The sequence below is a fragment of the Danio rerio genome, chromosome 13 (genome assembly GCF_049306965.1).
Source record: "Danio rerio strain Tuebingen ecotype United States chromosome 13, GRCz12tu, whole genome shotgun sequence".
In the NCBI taxonomy this organism is placed as follows: Eukaryota; Metazoa; Chordata; class Actinopteri; order Cypriniformes; family Danionidae; genus Danio; species Danio rerio.
The window spans coordinates 34684956-34709084 of record NC_133188.1 but is presented as its reverse complement, the minus strand read 5'-3'; the positions used below and the strand labels follow the sequence as shown (position 1 = coordinate 34709084).

General features: G+C 36.6%; 3 protein-coding genes across 10 annotated transcripts in view; 1 reads left to right on the top strand and 2 right to left on the bottom strand.

Moving 5' to 3' along the window:
• antxr1d (ANTXR cell adhesion molecule 1d) overlaps positions 1-8855 on the bottom strand; it is a 42558-nt gene extending 33703 nt beyond the window's left edge. For 4 of the 7 annotated variants that reach the window (XR_012388786.1, XR_012388787.1, XM_686496.8 and 1 more), the window contains exons 1-8: positions 4997-5326; positions 2345-2416; positions 2202-2273; positions 2021-2102; positions 1921-1951; positions 1768-1841; positions 1580-1648; positions 1386-1466 (exon numbers count right to left, since the gene is read on the bottom strand). Coding sequence is in view for 5 of the 7 variants with exons in the window: in XM_686496.8 (XP_691588.2) it covers positions 1386-1466; positions 1580-1648; positions 1768-1841; positions 1921-1951; positions 2021-2102; positions 2202-2273; positions 2345-2416; positions 4997-5142 (627 nt within the window). In the remaining 2 variants the exon portion in view is untranslated. Of the gene's footprint in view, positions 1-1385; positions 1467-1579; positions 1649-1767; positions 1842-1920; positions 1952-2020; positions 2103-2201; positions 2274-2344; positions 2417-4996; positions 5327-8218 lie in introns of those variants that run through there. The other 3 variants (XM_073920142.1, XM_073920144.1, XM_073920143.1) reach the window with 3 other exon arrangements.
• znf488 (zinc finger protein 488) lies at positions 5889-9548 on the top strand. 2 transcript variants are annotated; one of them, NM_213410.1, is given in 4 exon segments: positions 5889-6042; positions 6426-6649; positions 6860-7091; positions 7807-9548. In NM_213410.1, coding segments are annotated over 3 exon segments (1509 nt in total). In that variant the 5' UTR covers positions 5889-6042; positions 6426-6433; the 3' UTR covers positions 8868-9548.
• Positions 9549-11879: 2331 nt separating this feature from the next.
• gdf10a (growth differentiation factor 10a) lies at positions 11880-16579 on the bottom strand. The gene is made up of 3 exons (XM_686367.8): positions 16096-16579; positions 13673-14580; positions 11880-13286 (listed from the first exon to the last, which is right to left on the bottom strand). The coding sequence occupies exons 1-3, from the start codon at positions 16319-16321 to the stop codon at positions 13095-13097; spliced, it is 1326 nt and encodes a 441-aa protein (XP_691459.3). The 5' UTR covers positions 16322-16579; the 3' UTR covers positions 11880-13094.
• Between the last annotated feature and the right edge of the window lie 7550 nt (positions 16580-24129).

Below are 24129 nucleotides of genomic sequence, written 5' to 3'. Positions count from 1 at the left end.
GACGGTCTACTTATACTCAATGTACTATCAAAATAAAGTGTTACCCTACATTCTATATAGCTTTTGTTATTTTGATACCTATGAACCCTTTTCATTTTTGACCAATATTACAATGTGATTAAATCTTGCACTGTAGCTTTATATCTTGCAACATTACTTTGTCTTTATCTGCCATTTTGTTCTACAGGCATCTAAGTAACATTGGTGAATAGCATAACACATCTTATTCGAGATGCCATTATTAGCATGTGTTCACACTTAGCTGATGATTGACAATAAAGCTTGTTTGGCATGTTGACCTGGAAGAGAGCTCTGCGCTTATAAGATCCTCAAGCACTGGGCTCCCTCCAGTTTGCAGAGTGAGAGGGGAGTTTGAGCTCAGGTAGATCTCCATGAGCTCCCCCCGGGTTAATTCTGGCTAATGACAGTTGTAGGATGGCTGAGGAGAGATGTACTCGCTAAGAGCTTAGCTATGATATCAATTTAGTAAGTTCAATTTAGTTAGATTGTGTGTTTTTTGGAGGAGAAAACCAAAGTACCAGGGGAAAACCCATGCGAGCATGGGGCGAATAAGCAAACTCTGCACAGAAATGTCAATTGGTTAGAAGGCACTTTAACCTGGGACATTCTTGCTGTGAGGCAACAGTGCTAACCACTGGGCCGCCGTGTCGCCCATCTGGATTCTTCAAGACAAAGATATAAGATAACTCTGCTTATTTATAGTGAGTTAGGAATCATCTGATTGGATAATCAATCGTAAGCTGATGTGAACCAGCTGAGAACAATCATAAGCATGTGATCCTCTTGAAATTAGTTTATAAATTTGTTGTTTATAATATGTTATGGAATCAATATGTAACATTTTAATTATGTTATGAATTTCCCATCACTATACTTAATCTACATTTTGTTTTCATTTTGAGTTATGCTCACATTCTGAATATATAACGTGTGCATATTGCAGACTTTTAGGTCTGCTTCTGTTTGAAATCAGTATGTAATTTTCCTGCACAAGTTGACAGGAGAGCGCCATGGCTGATACTGAAAGCTTGTCGGACATAAAGAAGCGGTATGAGGTTCAATTGTGCAGTGCAATCTATTTTCATATTTGAAACTTTAACAAAGCTGTTTGCACCATTTACTTGACCTTTTGTTTTACTGCATCAATCTAAATAAAAATATATATTTTATTTTTATTGTTTTTATTTTTCAATCTAAGCTGGAATCTAATAAGTTTAAACATTTAGCATGGCATCATGTCACATGCCAGCTATCATAAATTTGAGTGATTAAGTGATTCAATCCCTCATTTAATGTGCCTTTCAGTACCACATCTTTCATTTGGGTCCATCATCAAAGACAGAAAGAAGTACACAGAGACTTACAGAGTCTATCATTCCTTCAAGCGCCTGGAATCCTCCAATTACAGGGAAAACATGCTCTATGGTGTCTGCAATTGTGGCCAACTAAACACAAAATGTAATACAGATAGGTTTATTAAGACACCTCAAGTACAGAAATGTAAATAAAAATGGTTACTGTCACTAAAGCGGCTCATCAAGTAGTGATGCTGAGTTACCTGTGTCTCATTAAAGTCTTTTACACCCACACAGTAAACGATGGCTCCCATAGACCGAGCTCTCTGCGCCTGCACACAGACGGCCAGCAACACAGTCAGCTCTATTACTGAGCAAATGCCACTGTCAATTACACATCTTCCAGAAAACATGCCACATCCGTTGCGACATCGCTGGCTTGTGTACTTGCCTCTTGCTGTGCTGTGACAAACTGATGGTCGTTTAACTCCCCGTCCGTCAGTGCTATGATCACACTGGCTGCTCCTGTGAAGCAAACATCATCTCATTGAGGCTTGATCTTCCCAGATTAAAAAGTGGAAGTGTGAATGCAGCGCAAGCTTACCATAATTCCCATGATATATCTGCACATTGGCCTGGAATTTGAAAAACATTAATGAAGCAATTGTTGATTCATTTTAACAGATTCAATAACAGCACATTACCTCTTCCAATCCAAGATTCATGTATGTATCACCTCCTGGTATTTCTCTCTTTAGCGTATTTAAGCCTCTGGTAATATCATCTCTGAATTACAGATGATAAAGAGGAGTGTTTGAGGAGGAAACATTAGTGTTTGTGTACAAAATTGTTGTTTTGGAAAATTCCACAAGTGGACACTGATACCTGTTCTCTGTGAGTCTCATAATTGTAGTTCCCCGGGTTGAGAAGACAATGAAAGACATCCGTAACATAGGACTGTAAAAGCAAATCACATATTATTCATTAAAGGTATTACTTACCACTCAAGTATTCATAAGTGACTTTACCTTGTGAATTTTTCAGCAAGATGCTCCACAAAGGAGTAAATTTCAATCCAGTGGTTTTGGATACTTCCTGATCTATAATACAAATGAAAGAAAAGATCCTTCAACGAGTAATACCCCTTCTGTGGATTACAATGGTGCCTAAAATGCAATCACATAACAATTACCATCTTTTCTTACACTATCTGAGAGTAGCAGGTCCTTGAGTACTCTATAAAATGCGCACATGCCACTAATTAATTACAGGCCCCAAAGCGCTCCCAACAAGAGCTAATTGCCTTTGTGCCAGATGAATCTGCCTCCTGCTAGCGAAGAGCAACACCCCTTTCTCCTTGAGCCAGCCATTTGAATGGGAACAGATGGCAATGGGTGAGTGTAACAGGTTGGGATCTAAAGCAAGAGCTTGCATCTACATCAGCATCCAAAAAGGTTCACAGATCCATCTCTGACAGGGGGTCAGGAAACATAAAACTGGCCATGTGGATCTAGCAACAGTACCAGCAGTAATCAATGCTAATGTGATGTCAAAAGCTAAACACATCTGGAACGCCATATACCCATGGCTCTAAAACAAACAACTGGGCCACTCCTAAAATGTATGATTGGCTTTGCGTGGGATTATAAAATATGAAACCAATTGGCATTTATTTTAAGGGAGTGTCCCACTAGCTATGAAAGTGTGGTTTTTAATTGTCTATATCACCTATTTTTGTAATGGACCCACACTCAATCACCTTGTGAAACTGTTTTGAAATTGTATGTACTATGAAGATTGAAATTCTATTTTACTTTTTCTATTTTCCAAAACACTGTTTTATCATATTTTCTCATTTTACTCTGGGACTTCCCTATTCTGGTGATCACCCATCCCCAATACTGTTAAAAGCCACAGAAATAAGTCATTAAAGAAAATAAACAGTGTTTGGGTTCATAATCCCTGAATAATGACACTCTGCTGCTTTGCTTTAATACGGTTTTCCTCTGAATATGGTCAATCTTCAACAAACCACTGGCTCAGAATATTTTTAGCCTGGATTGTGATTTAAAAGGAGTCCGAAATTAAAAGGAACACATAGTGACATAAAACTAATTCTCGTTTCATTGCTAATCACAAGTATTTTCCCTCTGAAAAGCACTGCAGCTGTTTTTCTTTCCAAAACCACTCTGAACTGATGGCCTGATATTTACAATTAGTGTAGGGTCACTGAGTGGCATTTAAGGCCTTGAAAATCCAGCCAAAACCATTCAGCTGATTAAAAGTGTGGAAGTGTGGCAAAAGCTTGATGATGCATGCAATCCCTTAGGTCACTAAAGGCATTCAAAAAACTTTACAAACAGAAGAGAGAACTGTGAAGTGTTACTAACTCGCATTTGCACTCCAAACATAGCAACAAAGTGTGATAACTGGAGGATTTAAGGTTATATCATTGAAATAAACTTTGTGGAGTTAATTTAGTTTATGCGTTACATTTGTCACGGTATTTACACTGTATTTTTATCTTTGTTCATTTTAGTCAATAAACATACAACTATTAATTATTAGTTACATTAAATAACATTTACTAATACATTATTAAAATCAAGGAGTATTTTGTGTTAAAATGTAGGTTAATAAATGTTTTAACCTTTTTTTCATATTAACTAACTAATATAAGCAAATGAAAAGTTCTTGTAAATTGTTACCAACTTTGCTATTTTCACTATCAACTCAACTTGAACTTTCTATTTATTTAACAAAGAGAAAGTTAGTATCTAAGCTTTACAGACATTGTTGCTCTAGCTTTTACATCAGATTTGACTAAAATCTGATGGCCACAAAAACTATTCAGTTCAAAATCAGTTTCCAGCATGCCACAGCATGTTTAAGCTTGTTGGGTATTCCGTGTCAAGGTACTAAGGAACGAGTATGCCACTTACTTTTCAATTATTTACACTCTAAGTGATCATTACACACTTAAATAAGAACTATTTACTATCTACAAACCAAGCCAAAACAACTGACTGCAGATTTATGATGCAATATGCATTTTATCTAAAGACAAATGTTACTGGGCATTTGCATCACCTTATAGTAGCCTACATGTTCTTGTTCGATGAGGTCTTCTCCTTTTGTGCTTGAGACCCCCACTTGATAATGATGCCCAAATGCAGATGTGAACTGCACCAGGTGAGAGAAAAACCATGCTTGTTAAAGCATGCCCCCTAGGCAAGGGAACCGGTCTTATTGTCTGCTGTGTCTAAATCCATTTATCAGCCTTAGCAGGATAAAAATTGAGGAATTCACCATTAGGAAAACTGAGCAGCACTGCATGTTAATTCTGTAGGGACAATATTGGCTTTTGTTTCGAATTTTGTATTTCATGTCAGTTCTCTGTCTGTGTTCTACTCTCCTCCATGCATCCTGTCTTGCTTCCCTTGGGAAATCTAAATTTCCCGAAATATCTAGTCAGTCCTTTCTTGCAAGAATATAGGCTAGAAATGATTAAGAATTAAAGTAAATAATTAACATATTTGAATATGAAAGCTTGAGGATTAATCTAATTCTACCTAACGAATGGCTGTCGTTAAAAAAGCGATTCAAGCGCGTCTGAGGGCGTCAAAGGCGCGTCGCGCGATGAGAGGGGAATAAAATGATGCCACACGAGGGCCACTTACTTGTCGAGGACAAAATACAAGTCGAAAGCACCTTGACAGGACATCTTCCCCTCCTCAAATCTTGGCTCAACGTTTCCAGTTTGAAGACTGGCCGTAAAAATCAGTAAAATGCACACAAGACTCACGTGAATCAGTGAACGTGCCATTTCATCAGTTTATTCTCTCCAAAAGCACTAGAATAAAATTGCATTTCATATTACTCCAGCACAAAAAGAAAACAACACTTTTCCATGAAATTTACTCCTCAAACAAGATTTTTAAATGTCCTGTCACAGTGTTATATCCCGCAGTCATCCGAGTGCGCTTCCAAAACACAGAAAGCTCCTCCTCAAGGAGAAATGTTTGGAGGAGCGACCACAGACCGGACGGCAAACAGCCTGCCAACAGCTACTGAAACTTACTCTTTCCGGGAGACAGACAATTCTGATTGAATTCTGACAAAAAAATAAGCTGTATTTGATGCTACTTTACACCTACAGCGTTTAGTGAAATGTAGTTTATTTTTTTTTAGAAATAAAGTAATCAATAGCTATTTTAAATTAAATACTCTGTATTAATTTATTATAAAGAAATCTTTGGAATTCATAGGGTATAAATCTTTCTTCGTCTTCTTTTTATTTCTATTTTTAAATGACTAAAAAACAGAAAAAACTTTCCATAACTGGACAGTCATCACAAAATATGACAGATGGGTTTTGAATTGAAAGGATCTTAAATATGCACACTGGGCGTACAGTCTTTTGTGATGCTCATTACAATCTAACGGTCTCTGACTTCTGTCATTGATTACCCTCGCTTGTAATTAACACGCCTTTAAAGCTGGTGAAGCACCAATCAAAATGCCACCTGGGGGGGTTTGGGGATAAATGAAGCGCATCAGCTCCGCGTCCTCAGCGTGGATAGTGCGTGACCGCGCAGCGCGAGAGACATTCAAGAGGCTGTCAGGATCAGGAGACAGTCGCGATCGCGCGCTCTCTGTAGACAACTGCATATCGCGTGTCTTTGGTCTGTGCACCTGCTCTGGAACATCACCAACATAACTTACTGTAGGTACGTTGCTATTACTGCATGTATTTTAAAAATTATTTTTGCACAAGTAGAAAGGTTTTTAAATTAATTAAGGAATTAAATGCTATAGATAGCATCGATATAAGACAAATAATGTTTTCTTTTCATTTATCAATCGATTTTGCACTTTGTACCATATAGATATTAATTGAACCGCTTTAGTCAGTATATTTTTTAAAGAAAACTGATCAAACATATATAAATATATAAAATATATTATAATATTATATAATAATGATATATAATATTATAATATATTATATATTGATGCAGTATTATTATTATTATTATTAATAATACAGCATTAATACATTCTTTGGTTTCTTGTTTAACTTTTTATCATTGATTATTTTTCCCTCAGGAATAAACATGGAGCACAGTATTTTTCCTCGCTCCTTGTGGACTAATGACAGCAAAATTCTCCATCACCACGTCGCGGATTTCTTCAGCAGTGTTCAAGTTACACAGGACATACCAGCTGGAACCTCATTTGGACCTTGTGTTCTTCATAACACTTTTTATGACACCATAGCCTTCATTGCATTGAAATCCTTTGACAAACGGAATAAATCCTATGTATTTCGGGTGAGTCATTTGGCACTTACTACATATTTTTGTATTGCCAAGATTTTTCTTTTAGACATGGACTGAAAGATAGTTGTTTTAGTAGTTGATTAGTAGTTTACTAGTTTTAGTAAATGAAACGCACAAAAAGGATATATAATTTGTTAGCCTACACTGTGCAGACCAAGCAGTGCAAATATTTTCATTTCAAATTTGCTACTCTTTTAACAGGTAGATCCTGAGGCAATGAAAGGCTCTCCATTAGTAGTTCCTTGGCTCCGGTTAGTTCAGGCTGCGATGAGCGAAGAAGACCAGAATACTGAGGCCTACTTGAAAGGCGGACAGCTGCACTTTAGGACCATTCGAGATGTAAAGGAAGGGGAGGAATTGCTTGTTTGGTATGATGAGGAGCTGTCTCATCTTTTGGGATTCAGAGACATTAAGGCAAAAGCCCTGACAGATGGTGAGTAATAGCTTTCAAAAATCTATATGAATAAAATAGAAGGGCAGTGCCAACAATAATAATAGTAGAAATGTTTTAAAGCTTAATGCACAATGTTAATTTGATTTTAGATAACTTTACATGTAAGAATTATTGTCATCAAATGTCAATTATTTGTTAAATAATATAATATAATTCATATTAAATAACACGAATATGCTATTAAAACATTTTCTTCTTTTTTTCTTTCTTTTTCTTCAAACTTCTGTAAAGATTTGGATAATTATTATTATTTTTTTTAAATTGACTCATTCGAAGATATTTTCAGAAAAAAAACAAGCATTGTAGTATAGGCTAATTTAGCAGCATTATAGATCAATTAATATAATAGTATTACAAAAAAGTGTACACCAAAGCAATGGTAAAACTAATGTAGCAAATATTTTATTGTCATGTAACAAAACATGGAACACAAGATGACCCCTTCAGGTTTTTTAACGAATACATGGCATGATATATAATTTTCTAGAGGTGTATTATAAACTAAATGCATTTTTAAGAATTTTTCTGTAGTGTTTGCACTATATTTTTGTAAACATATGCTATATGGATTTTCATATCATACCACATAAATTAAAAATTAATTCTTATTTTTTAAGGAAACGTATACTGTAGTGACAATAATTTTAGCAACAATGCCATTATTATCTAACAACGTTTGTATCTTCATACGCAGGCTACACATGTACAAGATGCGGCCAGGCCTTCAAGAACGAAAACCCATTCCTTGCCCACTGTCGTTTTTTATGTACCCAGGAAAAAGTCGACATCATCAGGCCAATCAACCAACAGAAGCCAGAAGTTAAGCGACATCGCAAAGTCATCGATTTTCATAATATTGCAAGGGATTTGGAAGACAAAATGAACACTTCTTCTTTTGAAGACACGACCATACTTCGAAAACGAAAACAAGAGCCTTTCTTAACCCCCAAAAGCAAAAAAACGGTTTTATTGGAGAAAACTAACATCACTAATGAAAGCAACACCACCAACGCCAACAAAGACTGTCGAGCTTTTCGGGATTTATCTGAACCAACAGACAACGCACAGACAAATGAGTCAAAGATAAGCAAAAACAGCGCATTTACCGAGGTCAGAAAAGCACCAGAGCCCTCAAACCCTGAAAAGTCATCACGGGATATAATGGCGCCCGAAGTAGGCCTTCAATCGAACTGCAGCGCGTTCTCCTTCGTTGTGCCTAAAAGCGCGCGCTCGGAGCAGAAGAGCGCGTTCTGTGAACCCAGTAAACGCGCTCTCGCGGAAGCTCAGAACCCTTCCCCACCAGATACGGATAACAGTTTAGACTCTTTCAAATCCAAATCTTCATTAGGATACAGAAACGTGTTGGCTTCGCACCTGTTTCCCACCGACTTGGCAGGCAGTCATTCAGGTGGAGGGATGTCCGCTCCTCTGACTTCAGGAGGATCCTACTATTACGCGCCCGAACACTGGACCAGGGCTATAGGTGGCCAGCTGCAGTCTACATCTTCTTTGACACTTCTGCCCCCTACTTTCACCCCTTTGGGCGTTTCAGTGCAAAACTGGTGCGCCAAATGCAACCTCTCGTTCAGAATGACCTCCGACTTGGTGTTTCACATGCGGTCACATCACAAAAAGGAGTTCGCCGCAGAAGCTCAGGTGAGGCGGAGGAGAGAAGAGAAACTCACCTGTCCCATATGTCACGAGTACTTTCGAGAGCGTCACCACCTCTCACGTCATATGACATCACATAATTGAGACGAAAATCTTTTTCTGCACTTTGCAGGTGTTGATAATTGAGAGACGCATTGATGCATTTACACTGTGATGATGCTTTGTGGTTAGGCTGCTATTGGAAGGTGCTTTGCTGTAGCAATACATTAAAAACGGGGCAAAAACTCGAACGTTTTAACCAAGAGTGCTTGTCTTATATTCACAACAGGCCACAGTCATTTAGCTAGTATTTTAAGTGGTGGTGGGTTTGAGTAGTGCAATTCAGGTCAGGCCTAGATCGCCACTAGGTGGATATAGACATGCATAACTTTCTCTTTAGAGATAGTTGTACTTAGTGCATTTTAGTTGTAATAATGTTGAATTGTTTGGTCAATTTTAACTTAACAGTGCCTTACAACGTCTGGATGACTACAAGTATTTACACGTATTGAGAAACGATAGAACAAAATGCTCCAGCATTTTTAGGTTTGCTAACAGCTGACTAAACTATTATAAACTTACTACATTGTTTGTAAAGAGATTTTATTTTTTAAATATTCATCCTTTTACAATGCCAAATTTTATGTTACAAGGTTATTTTCAGATATCTTTTTAACATTTTTATCAGCACAATGACAAGGAGGATGTATTTATTTAAATATTTTCTTGTTCTGTTCTTTTTTGATATAGTACAGTCATTGTATTTCATTAAAGATTTTGAACATATTTCATGTGTTTGCCTTTTACTTCAGCCATGCAGAAAGATGAAAAGTAGCCTTTTTTGTGCACACACAGTGATAATCATATGTTTTTGAATCAGTGTGCAAATAACGTTTTTTTTATCTTGCTAATTGTAAATGTGCAAATGAAAACATCCAAAGTAAATGCCCTTATAGTAGACAGTACTATCCAGGTGTTATTTGGATTTGCAAATATGGTAGCATGCAGTATAGGTGTGTGTTCATATTTGATAGGCTTGGTTTGAATAAGTGTAAACACTGCTATGTGAAACTTTGTGCACAACAAATAAGTGGATGGAAACCCCTCTAGTATGGTTTGAATATAATTATGCATCATGATTTCCCCTCCTAGTCTTAAACATGACATGGTGATTGCTGTGTGCATGAAACAGTATTGAATGACTCTCCAGATCAGACCAACAGAAACAAGATTATCAAACTACACATGGAACCTTAAACTTACTGAAGTACTACAGAAAACTAGGGTTTAATGTCATGTCATTCATATCATGCACAGATACTGTAAAAACAATATATGTTCTGACGAATGCAAAAAATATCTATCTATCTATCTATCTATCTATCTATCTATCTATCTATCTATCTATCTATCTATCTATCTATCTATCTATCTATCTATCTATCTATCTATCTATCTATCTATCTATCTATCTATCTATCTATATGTGTGTGTGTGTGTGTGTGTGTGTGTGTGTGTGTGTGTGTGAGGTATGTAAAAAAACCTTAACATATTTTCATTAAATAATTTATACAAACAAAATGGGCTTCAAATTTTTTTGTTATAAATTTTATAAAAATTAAAATATGTTAAGGTTTTTTTGCGACACAAGCGTGCACATGCACTAACACTGAGTAACCAGCAGAGTGCGCTCTCTAACAATTCTAGATTTTTTAAGCTCACTATAAGTAGTTGTGATGGTGAGTTATGAAGATTGGGTTGTGATCAATTTGATCATCACCACAAGGAGCAACGTCTAAAAAGACCCCCGAGCCTCCCTTAAGTTGTGCCTTTGAGAATTCACCAGAAAGTCAGCGTTGACCTCACTTCAAAAAGAAACCCTTCTGTGTTCTGCTAGAAAAGCAAACATTCTACTCATTCAAGAAAGTAAATAGCTACATAACTTTGGAATACATCAAACTGAATGAAAAGCCTAATATTGGGGCAATTAAGAAGCCCAGCGGGTTGTTCCTGACGGTAATCACTTGAAGAGAGAGTCATTTCATAACACACAGAAATTCTTCTGTTCACTCTAAAGAGCATCTTTCATCGCTGCCATTAATTGATCAGGCCTCATTTGGAAAACGAAATATTGACTTTGGGTTTCAGGAACTGTCGAGTGTTTACATTTAGCCGAAACCTCTGGTGTCCTCTACAGCTGATTTAAATATTAAAGTGCTCCCCGGGAAACTAACATTGCCTAAAGGGATTCACCTGATAGTTACCCTCAGTGCTTCTGGACAGCTTTAGTGTATGTTAGCATTACATTCTCACGTTCTTCTGTTATTTTATGATCATCGTGGGACTGAAGTGATTTACAAGTTACCAAACCTCATTCATGCCGACACTGTCAAAACTAGCCTGTGAGATGAAAACAGCTTTGATGATATTGGAGGCCATGGATTTATCATTTAGTCTGTTGTTTGCGGAAAAAATCATATGCTAATATTTTGAATAATGTAGACTGTACATGAAAATGTTAACTCCACTTTTTACTTTCCAACCTGAATTTGGTCTTTCAGCATGGCCAAGTTGTTTTAGTGAGCTGAATATCCTGAATGAAACCAGATAAGAACAGCAAACTACTGTAAGTTGCTTTGAATTAATATTTATATGGATAAACAATAGAAGTAGATCTCTTCATTCTAAACAACTTCACTCTTTAAGTGTTATCTTTTTTCCACTGCACAGAGAAGCTATTTAATACAGTGTTTAAACAAAAGACACAGCAGACAGTAATTGGGTTTTGTTCTGTGAGAACATGCTTCTCAGTTTCATTCATGGCCAGGTGGAATTAAAAGGCTTCATGTCAAATTAGTTTGAACTGGGTGACATCATCTGTTGAAGTAAGAGTTGGAACTTCCTGCACTTTGAGACCTGATGCTCTTGAAGTGGGTTGGAGGTGGGAACTGAGGGTTGGAGTTGTCTTTGATGTCCAGGTGAAGAAATAATGTACCAGGCCAGTTTCTGATGTCCAATCTAGTTAACACATTCCCATTCTTTCGTTGCTGTTTTCTTGTTTAGTAAAGAATATGAACAGTTTACAAAACAATACAAGTATGCAGCAAGAAATACACAGATGGTTTAACATATATTTTATTCTACTTATAAGGCTAGTTTTCATAATTTAAAAGGCATTTACAAAAATACATTCTCTAAAATATAATATATTGAATTCAAATGAACAATTGCTTATTCACACCGACAACATTTGGCCCAAATGTGCCTTGCTCATGGCACCAAACCAAGGTAATTAAACATGTCTGAATACAAAAAGGACCCATGTGTAACTCCTTTTTAAGTAAAACAAATGCACAAAACAGCTCTTGCTGTCAATGACCTCAGCAATTAGCAACACTCCACCTTTTGGGATGGACCCTTTTCACAAGCCTGTCATGACGCTTTAACTGTCATCAGCATCTTAAATTCTTGAAAGGTTTTAATATTATGAATTACGGCTTTTGCGAGGTGTTTCTAATGCAGCGTTTATGGGACAGGACAGTAATATAACATCATTTGGAGTTTTTCTTTTATTAATCAAGCAAATAAGACTGTAAAAGAATTATATGTTGTATTGTCATATTCACTGTGCTCTAAATTTTCCCAACTATGACGACGTCCGCTACTGAGAAACCCAGAAATGTGCAAAGGGTCTATTTGTTTCACAAAAATTTCCTCCTGTGTGTGTGTTTTAAAGTTAGTTCTGTTTAAAATCTAATTTCAGATTAATTACTATGAGACTGCTTTGCAATCATGCTAAAACCTTGATTGAAATGTATGATGAAGAACATTAAAGGGTTCACATTTCCACATGTACTTGATCATTTATGATTTTAAATGACCCAAATATCAAGTTACACTTACATTTTTAATACACACAAAGACTTTATCTTAATCTGTTACTACACCAACATTAATCTGAATAATAGAATAGTTTTCTAATTTACTTTCCAACATAATTCAACAATTCTGCCAGAAGATAAGGCTTAAATTCAGTAACCTATAAAACCTTATTGTACATCCAGTAATCTAAGCCATTCATATCTCACAATTTAAAAGCAAATAAGTGTAAGAGTAAGTGCTCGTGTTACTCATCTAGCACAATTAAAAAGGTTTAGAACAGAAGTAATGAAATATCACAGATACTGTATAAAATAAGAGATGAAATGCAGTCCATACAAACGTGTGCACTTCCCACCAAGTGCAACTAAAGACAATATGCCTCTTCAAGGTAAATTTGGGTGTCAAAACCAAAACAATGCCCATTTGTTTTTCCTTCCTCTGCCAGCGAGTCTATCTACATGCGCATGTCTCCACAGACATGTTGGGGTAGATCTTCAATACAATGTTTTTGCTCTCATCCACAAATAATACACTGAGAGGTTTCATCTTCTCTGGGACACAGCATGGCTCTGGGATACCTGGAATGATCCCAACAGCCTTGACTATGCTCTGGATGGTTGCATGGTTGGACGGGCGGACCACCTGAAAAGGGCAGAAAAGAGAGGATAATGAGCTTTGGTAGCGTTTAGATATGCAACCATTTGTTTTGCTTTCTTAAATGGAGCAGAGGAAATCATGTCTTACAACACCTTTCTATTATTCACAACAGAGTAACTTTACAACTGGTTCATTTCAAAAGAAAATGTGTCCAGAACGTGCTTAAAACCCCCATTAAGTGTACAATTATTTGGCTGTAATTGCACATAAAGTTAGTGTGCTTTGGTTGTGCAGACATTCTCTGAAGGGTTTCTTTGTTTAAAATCTCTGGCTAGAGTAGCTGCATTTAACCATAGTCATTTTTAAATATTTCAACATGTCTAAACGATTCACATGCGTATATGCTGATCCTGGCCATGAGGCTCTCTGACCTTTGGAATGGGGAATTCACACGTTCCTGCGCAGTAGAAAGCATCGAAAGACTTGGGAGACAAAATCCACTCGTTCCACCCAATATCTGCAAAGTCCACCTTCAGGTACCTCCTGGAACAGCTGCGAGGTTCTTTCCACTGTCTCCTCCGAGCCTTCTTCATGGTTTTCTCATCAAACCGGAGAACCTGAGACTTGCCGAATCCATCAGTGTGCTCCTGGCCTTTCCTCCGACGTTCTTTTTTGAAGGGCTTTGGCTTGAGCGGATAGTAAGCGCTTTCCCACATATCATGCTGTTTGAAGCTGTTGTACTCCACCTCCGGGAGCTCATTGTTCTCAATGGGATCAGTGAAGTCCAGTTCCAGCTCCCGCTTCACGCGTATGTCAGGTGAGGAGTCTGGAGACTGAGCTGGCTGCTGGTCTCCGATGAAAGGGTCGTATCTCTGCAGGCTCACAGCCACACTGTTGGGCTCTGAAATGGCCAGGTCATTAGCATATACCAGTAAGTATGGAAGAGTGGAGGGTGAGAGCTGGTCCTGATACCTTTGATACTGCTCTCCATAGTCAAACTCCAAAGTGATCAAAAGCTGATTCCTATCTCGGGCCTCCTTCATAATGACAGACACATCCTTGCTCTGCCAGGTCCCACGTCTGTGAGGAACTACAGTGAGGTTTCCAAGCAGTGATCCTGTGGTTGAGTTGACGGAGGGAGACCGGAAAAGAAGACGGATAGAGGGAAGTAGAGGGAAATTTGTGATGCGACAGGAGGGGTTCTTGAAGCGCTTGCAGAACCAGGACCTCTGGCGGGGCCGTTTGTCAAAAAAGAAGTGAAATGTTGATGAGAGAATCACCTCAGATCCCTGAAGGGAAGTGAGATTCAGCCGGTATGAGACCCTCTGCTCCACATTCTCTGCAAAGATACGAGAGAAACTGCTGAGTTACATATCAATTATGAATATGGGCTCAAACAACAGGCTTTTTGTTCTGTGGAAGGACTTGGAGAAAGCACAAGGAAGTGAGGAGACATGTTACTCCTAGAGCAGACATATGGAAATGTTTATTTAGAGTCCCTTAAGAGTTAGAACTTGTAACAATGTCCTTCTATTAATCGGGACTGATTAAATGCTTTAGCAGACTGCCAAAAAAGATGATTTTTTTCATGAAAGTGCAGCAAATGTTATTTTGTGGACATTATATATATTAGGCCGTCTTAACTTTTGTGTACTTAATCATTTGATACAATATACTATAATGTATGAACAACTTGGTTCATTGCAATTACATTTTAATTGCTTGCCTTTAATACACATTCGCGCTTACACTGCTGCAACCAAACCTCAAACTCATTAGTAAAATATGTGGTCATTTTCCAAAACAACAAAATCCACTTCATAGCACTTTCATAAGTATTTACCATGTTTATTTATTGGCTTTGATGGTTCCAATAGGAAGATTAACATCAATATAAAACAAAAGTTCTTTATTGATGAAAAAAGTATTTTAGATTATTGAAATGGAGAAATAAATGAAACTTTATTTGAGGAACCCAGATTGCATCTTCTATAGCCCATTTTGAGGGAAGTAAACAATAACAATGGTCCTAATGTATTTTCTGTCTTACATTTTTAATTTTTATAGCTTCCGAGAAACCAAAAAAGGTCCATTTATTGATAAATAATATTAGGATAGCTGTTTTAACATTAAGTTACAATTTAATTGTTTTTTGGTACAGTTATGAAATAGTTTGATATCAAGCAGGTAAAGTTCATGGGCCAATGATATTAACTCATTGAAATGGTCTATATGGTATTGCTGTGAAAACTCTATTTTCTAATCTCTTGTTTTGAGAGCAGTTAAAGCCATAACATGTGACCATTTTACTGTGATTTAAATAGCACATACACTGAAAAATTCAAAGATGATTCCTTGCATTTAAGTTGAACATTATTACATTTAATTTGTTTGTTTAAATTCAACTCATAAATCGCTTGCAACAATTTTTGCAATTTTTGCCATTTTTTCAGTGTATGATCTGCAAAAGCCAAACATTACGCATAGTATACACAGTCAGATTTTTATAAAATAGTTTATGAATTACACATTAATAGATTACTATATATATATTAGCATTAGTCTGTAGAATATCCTATTAACTAACAAATAAATTAACTAACAGCACTTCCTCTACAAGTCAAAATCCCTGAAAGTAATTAAAAAGTCAAATTCGTGCAAATTATTGAAAATTTTTTTCAAACAAAACAAAGTCATTCAAACGATATACAATATAAAAAATAGATGCTGCTCTAACCATTGTGCGATGCCATGGTACAAAATATAGCATAATAGTTGCTTTTAAACGTCATATAATGGACGTATGGCAACACATTTTGTTATTTATAATGCATTTCATTTTTCACGTACTTACCAGGTTTTGCTTTAAAGCTTCTTACAGTATTCCCCTCTTTGAGCCGGTTAGGTTCAGTGTTGTACTTCTCATAGAGTTTGTACATATGCTGCGAGAGCGCATCAGTGGGCACGAGCGCGTCTGTCGTGCTGTCGCGCGCGCTTGTCCCAGCAGCTTCAGATGCGCCAGTTTCGGAACCAACCCAAAGCAATAACAGGTGCGTCAAAAAGACACATTTAAATGTCATGTTGCACAAAAAAGCAAAAACTTTCCAAACGATTGATAGCCGTGGAGTTAAATGTCGCTCTTGCACATATTAAAACATGCGAAAAGTTTTCACTATGACAGTAAGTCTCGGAGAGACGTTTTCCAGTGATACGGTTTGGAGAGTTGCTGCCTTTCTCGCCTTGTAAAGCTGTTCAGAGAGGAAGTGGTCGCGGCGCTTCAGTTTTAGTTTATGCCTGTCTCCTCGTGTAAAACCTGTGACACATCACTTATTTCTTCTGACCGCCACAATCCACGCGAGCAGGCATAAGCAGAGTAAAGTGTGACGTATCCGCTCACCAGCCAACGGGAGCTGTTGCTACATTACACCCGACCCAGCAGGAGGCCAACACGAGGACAGATCCAGCAAACATGCACTTTCACAGCTTTGGGAAATACATTGAAAGGTGCGACATGACTGTATTTGTTTCCTCAACATACATTTTTTTCAACCCATTACCATTTAAAATGAATTCATTTATTTTATTTTGAGCTAGCTTTTGCTGTTACGCTAATAAGCACTTACAAAAATAAACTTACTTGTCAAGAACTAATAAACAAGCATGTTATTGTGGTTAAACCATTGCATTGTGCTTGATAATTTATGGTTTTGCTATGGTTACACAAATGGTATAATTATTGTGTTTCACTAACACATTATGAAACAGGGTAATTTGTGTAAATGTCTTTTGTACATGATTAAATGATGTTGATTGATTTTTTTCTTTCTGATTAGCCTAAAATCACAAATTTTTTATTTTTATTTTATTTATATATTTTTTATTTGATTTTACCAACCAAAAGCAAAATGCACTGTAAAATAACTTTAAAAGTTTTAAAAACATTACAAAATTCTTCGTATTTTTGACAAGTTTCACAAAAATTTATAAAAGGACCCCATTTAACGTATAACTATTATGAAAAACATTATTACATATCCTAGAGCAGTAGTTAGGGACATCACTTGGTTCCATATTTGCCATATAGTCATTGTGTTACTCTTAGACAAATTTTTGTATTCAGATTTTGTGAGATACTGTTTTTCATATATTAAACATAGCCCATGTTGAGGGATGTAAACAAAAACAATGGTTCCAACGTATTTCCTGTTTTACATTTTTAATTTCTATAGCTTCTGAAAATCCAAAAAGAACGTTATGATAGCTGTTTTAACATTAAGTTATGATTGATTTGCCTCTTGTTATGGTTATGAAATAGTTTGATAACAAGCAGGAAATGTTCATGGCCAATGACATGACCACATTGAAATGGTCTATAATAAACAGGGAAATAGGTGATTTTCCATTGCAGCCAACAGTCTTTGCTGTTGTATATGCGAAGCACTCAAACATACCTATTAGACCTGAACATCTAAAATGCATTTGCATGATGTTTTCACAAAATTAGCTTTTGTAGTTAGCAGGGCTGCACAATATTGGAATAATCGGACATTGCGATATTTTGTTTTTCTGCTTTATATATTGTGATATACTTTGTTGTACTTGGAAAAAAATTTTGGTCACTTTATTTTTAGGTTCACATCTCGCTCTAGGCTAACCATTTTTGACTTTTGCTTCAATAAACTCTTACGTTGCTCCTAATTAATAGTTATTAAGATAGTTTTGGTATTGGATTAATATTTGGATAGGATTAGGAATGTAGATAAGATCATACAGAACATGTGCTTTATAAGTATTAATAAGCAGCCAATATCTCAGTAACATGCATGTTAATAAGAAAGTAGTTATTTATGAGAATTGGTCCCTAAAGTGTTAGCGAATGTATTATTTTGATTGACTGAAATGATTCTGTAGGGAAGTGAATCATGCATAACATGCAATAAACAAACAAGCATAGATAAATGCAACAAAGCAAAGATAAAAGTGAAATAAACAGTGCATGCTTTATGGTTTTGTATATTTAAATGTAAAAATTACACTGCAAAGTTAACTCAACAATGCATATCTTTGCATCATGACTATTGCGGATGCACACATTGTGATATGGATGCTGAAACCATGTATTGTGCAAACCTAATAGTTAGGATAAAATACCATTGTAGTTTTATTTGAAATCTGCTTTCAAGAATTTGTATTTTCAGGCCCCCAAAACAACATCTCCATGTAAATCATTGAAAATGGCCTCAATTTTTCCATTTTCATTGTGTAAACAGCCTTACTCTCTAATGTAAATCAATAGTTCTACTAAAATGCAAGGTTTATGTTATTCAATATGCCATAAAACCTTGTTGTATACATCCAGTAATCTGCAATCATAAATCCAGCAGCCATTTATGTCATGGCGATGACAGCAAAGCTGACATGTTATATGAAATGGAGCATAAAGAGCCCATGTTACTCATCTAGTAATATAAAATAAAAATAAAAAGCATATAACTAATTTTTTATGAAAACCATGGGAGTGAAAATATAATGTAAAACTGAATGATGAAATGCACAAGATGTATTGCATTCAAAAATATCACAGTGCAAATGTACTTTTGTTTCAAATCTTAGAGTGTAAATGCACATCCCAAAGGCTACATTGAAAGAGTTTTGAATGTTTGTGAATGCCTTTGCTTGATTTCATTATAGTGATTTCATTCAGTACATGAAGCACACTGGGGGAACGGCCCTGTCACCTCTGTTTTTTGTGTGGAGTGTCTGCAGTGCCGTGCCAACAATGCTGGTTCTGTGAAAGACCGGGGCTCCAGTGGAGAGACCATAACAAGCCCGGCCGTTTGGGTCATTGCGTGCCATTAAACACCTCCTGTGGCCCCTGGGGACCCTTCTGGAGACCCCCTTTTTACTTCACACTTGAATGTGTCTTAAATCTGCATTAAAAATCTGACGTTCCTGCCCACTAGGACACTGTTACCGAGTGAATCACAGGATAAATCGAGTAGGCGGGGAGATACCTCTGCTCTGCTTTGTTTCCATCTTTTTATTGTCTGACTGTGGGAAGGCGAAGCCATTAAGCTTCAGAATTCGACATCGCTTTTAAAAATGAATAAAAAATAGAACAAGGGAGAAAGAATTCAAATTAACTGTGGTTCACAGAGACCTTTGAGTCTCCAATATGACTGCATCACTTGCTCTCTATAGCACCTGGGAGAGTCCTATTCTGTCTCGGATCCTGCTGGCTCTGGATACTGAGAATGATTCCCTAATTAACAAGCTAACGACAGAATGATGCTAATAAGCATAAGGTCTTGTTTAAAAGGCTTGGCTTTCCAGGACAAATTTCCTTAATATGTTTGTCCCTTATTTTGAAACGGCTAGTCGTCCCGTGGTCTTGTAAAACACACTATTATTTTACTCGCCTCCTCCCTTCCTTCCCATTCATGAGCTTTATGTGGGGCTCTTTGCAGAAGAAACACATCTCTCATTGGTTGGAATGAGCAAAACAGAAATCTAAGAAATCTGTAGATAGAAATAGTAAAAACACAAATAAATGTAGAGATTTAGTCTACACTTATTTGTCAGTATCATTCCTGTTATTTTTTATGATCAGATACATCAGTACAAATAAGCTGACCTTAGCCAAACATGTTTGTGTTTATTTTTGTTGGCCACATTGAAATGAAATCATAAATTTAACTAGAGGCATTGGTTTGTGTTTTCATCAAATATTCAGTTTATTCTTCGTGTGAAAGCACCATTTATCAAGATATATAATTTCCGCCCCCTTAAAAAAAATTTAATCACAATATTATGTGATTCATATATTGGCAGGTCTAATCTTCTCACTTTCAGTTGTTTGCTCTTTGTTCATCTGGCATGACTTCATTTGATTTAATTTAGTTTTTTGATCTGCTACCACTAATAACCATGATATATATCATTTATAATTGCTTGTCATAAAAATTGACTGTGGGGAACCACTTATAACTCAATGGATTTGTTATTAGATATGGGTCACAAAAACAAATAGTGTTGCTAAATGCATTTGCGTGTACTTAAACAATTTGTGTGTGGTTTGCTTCATAAATAGCAGATGGGTCTTTGTTTTCCTGAGGCTGTTTTTATGCAAGTTAAAATGAGAGAAGAATCATTTGGTTTAAAATGGAAATTGCATAAATTTGGTTTTAGTGACACAATAGATTATAATGAAATTAAGATTTTAGTGGCATAGAAATGTAATTATCTTTAAGTAAATATTTAGAATCATTTATTTGAATTCGCCAGTTCCTTACGGGATCAAGTATTGTTTGCTTTTCAATTACAAATTGATAGTACATAGTATTTTAAATGTAAAAAAGATGCGTGACAAACGCACTAAAATATAAGTAGCATGGTAGACATTTTCTACATTTTGACCTAAGAGCTTTCGCTTTGCTCTGTATAAAATGAATGGAAAGAGTAGTTCCTTTTTGTGTATTTTTAGTCCTTGAGTAAAGGAAGTGGCTGCTGATATTAGAAGGTAGAGGGTCAGGTCCTCTGGCACCAGGGCAAATACATTTAAAGTAGCCATCTGTCAACATCAAGATTTCTAAAAGGCAGAAAGTAGTTGCCTGCTCTCTGTGTTTTTTCTTTCCCGTTTGTGTTGGCTATGTGTCTCACAACTCAAGTGAAATACAATTATCCTTCCAGTGCCTTAAATGATCAATATCTTTTTAGAATTCTGGTGCTCTTGGATCTGCACAATATCAATGTGCCAATCTTGCCAAATGGACCTAATGGCAAAGTGCATTCTTTTCTGGCTACAGTTTTTTCCAGCAGAATATTTCCGAATTAGCTGTTTGTTTTACTGGCTTTCCACCTTGAAGGGCAAAAATACTTAACATGTTATACCAATACCATGTTATATCTCTTGACTCAAGCAAATTATAAAGCCAGTTCTAATATAAAGAAGTTCTATTCTTGCAAGCAATCATATTATAGGTTCCAAAAAGGGTTTTAATTTCCCAAAATTAAATGGTTTCTATATCATTTGTAATTTTTATTGTAAAGAATATTTTAGGAACATTTTCTCACTTTGAGGGACATTTCAAGAGTTAACACTTAGCTGATGATTGATTATAAAGCGTGTTTGGCATGTTGTCCCGGTAGAGAGCTCTGAGCTCATGAGATGCTTGAGCCCGGGGCTCCCTCTCGTTTGCAGGGCGAGAGGGGAATTTGAGCTCAGGTAGGTCTCGAGAACTCCCCTGCTTGTTAATAGTAAATGCAAATTATAAATAACTATGGAGAGAAATATTGCTGATTAATCGCACAATTATAGTGTCGAATTGGTTTGGCCAATTTACTTATGATACAGTTTTTTTGGCCTGTGGGAGGAAACCGGAGAGCCCAGGGAAAACCCACGCAAACATGGGAAGAACATGTAAACTCTGCACAGGAATGTCAACTTGGCCAGGTAAAGACTTGAACCAGCGACATTCTTGCTGTGAGGCAATGGTGATAAACACTGGGCCTCCGTGCCGGGGGAGGAGTGTTTGTGGAAGAGGGGGATTCTTCAAAACTAAGATAGTGAAGGTAAAATACTCTGGTTATTTATAGCGATTTGGGAATCATCTGATAGGTGGATCCTGCATTAGCTAATGCCGAATCAGCAACAGTCAATCATAAGCTTGTGCTTCTCTTGAAATTAATTTATAAATAAACTTCACTTTGTGGAATGAAAAGATTCTAGATGCCATAGTACCTTTATTTTTAACAATGAAAAAATAAAATAATAACTGTATATAGCATGTATCAATTAATCAAATAAATCAATGGATTATAAAATGCATCCTAATGTCAATCAAAATCGAAATGATTTTGAAATGAATTGAAATGAATTTTTCTCTGTGTATCTGTCTATATATCTGTCTGTCTGTTTTTTCAAGCATACAGAGGATCTTTGTGCTGCACAGAAGGCATACAAACTGGATCCAAAAAAAAAAAAAAGGATCATGATGAATAAAACAGAACAAACTGATCTGAATCTGTCCATGATCCTGGTCTGAATTCCATACACATGGCAGATTCCCTCTTGTCTGTCCAGTTCTGGATAGTGGCCCTTGGCTAAAGCATGAGATCACTTGGCTTTGGGAAGAGATGCAGCGCTTCTATTGTTCTGGTCCAGAAGTAATAAAACTCCCTCATGCTGTCCCGTTTGCTAAAGCCCACTGCTGTCGCTTTATGGCTAACATGATTTCACCCCTGACTGCTGTGATCAGTAGGTCTCCTCGACCAGCTTGGCTTTGATCTTTAACACTCTGTCAATCAAAATTAGTTATCCTTCAATACGGACTCCTCCTCTGTCCGTGCAGAGTCCTGTCTAAGAACAAGCACAGCTTTGTCTATGCTCTATGTCTTCATGAAAACAGCCACATGCTGGCTTTGAGTTGCTTCACACGAGTGCCACAAGGCACCTTTGAGCCCACTGTCTGTGAAGAGCCATGCAAATGATGAAGCTGTGATCTGAAGACAAACAGTTGTCTTGACTTGAGACATGCAGCTTTGTCAAGACTGCTATCACAATATTTGCATAGAAATTGTTTAAGGGGTCATGAATTGAGATATCAAGTTTCCGATGATCTTCTGACATATAATGTCATTGTAGTAAACACCCTGAAAGTTTCAGAACTCCTTGTTTTGTCTAAAAACAGCTTTTATTGAAACTAAGCAGCTAAAATGGCTTGTTTTTAGATAATGTCTTAGCTTGATGTAATAGGCAGAAGATCCACGGCTACTTCTGCAACACTGACCTTTTTAGCTCCGCCCACTGATTCACATGTAGTAGGAGGAGAAACACAAAAAGGCACAGGATGTCAGCACAGCATTATCTAAGCCATTTAATATTAATAGAGATGCCTCTGAAGATTACAAGATGGGCTTTGTATTGCTTTCTGTGTCTTCCCTACATCAACACTTGGCTCAACCATTGTGTCATGCAGCTATTTTTTCTTCATGTTAGAGGCAGTGCAAGTGCTTGCAATACATCAGACATAGAATGTGACACCAGTTTGCTGTCGGATTTGGTGTGGCATCCCATGCTGCATACAGCGTGGGAAAAATTGTTATTATGATGTGTTTTATTATGTATGGTTGTGTTACACGGATCATAGACACAGATTTTAACAAATAGTGTTCCAAATTGCATCAGAAAAACATTGCTTGTTTGTTTACTTTATTTTACTGTGGATTAAACCTGTTAGTCAGCACTCACTTTTGGGGATTTACACATACCCAACTTTAAATAGTAACAGTTCTTTACCCCAGTGAGCTACAGACATAAATTAGGTATCATTTGAAAGGAGACACTTTGACCTTTACTATGGTCCATCTATAAAGTTTTATTTTTCGGAAAACCAAAAGTCAGATCAATTGGAAAAGATATAGTACCTGAGTCAGACCAGTTTGGAGATCTGATGAAAGTTTGAAGAATGTAGCTTGAAAGGCTTAAGAGGAGATAGACTACAAATAATCTCAGAAGAAGGAAGAAGAAGTTCAAGTGAAATTTCAGAATGGTGGCTTTCTCAAGCCACCATAGTAACATATTTTAAATGTCTGAAAGGAGCTGGAGACATTCCCCTTTATCTCACTGCCCTAAATATATTATTTATATGGTGTTTTTCTTTGGGGTTTACTTTAATTTGCATCTAAACTAAACAGTTAATTTGAGGTTTTTAGAAACACTTGATGATTTCTGGGACTAAATGTTTTTAAAAGTACCTTAAAAATTGCCAAACTAATGCCATTGTTCTGCTGTTTAGCTCTCATATTCATCTTTGTGTTCGCATAATTTTTTGCTCACTTTTATTATTCTTTAACAGTAAGTGTATGAAGCCTGTATGTGCATGTAAGA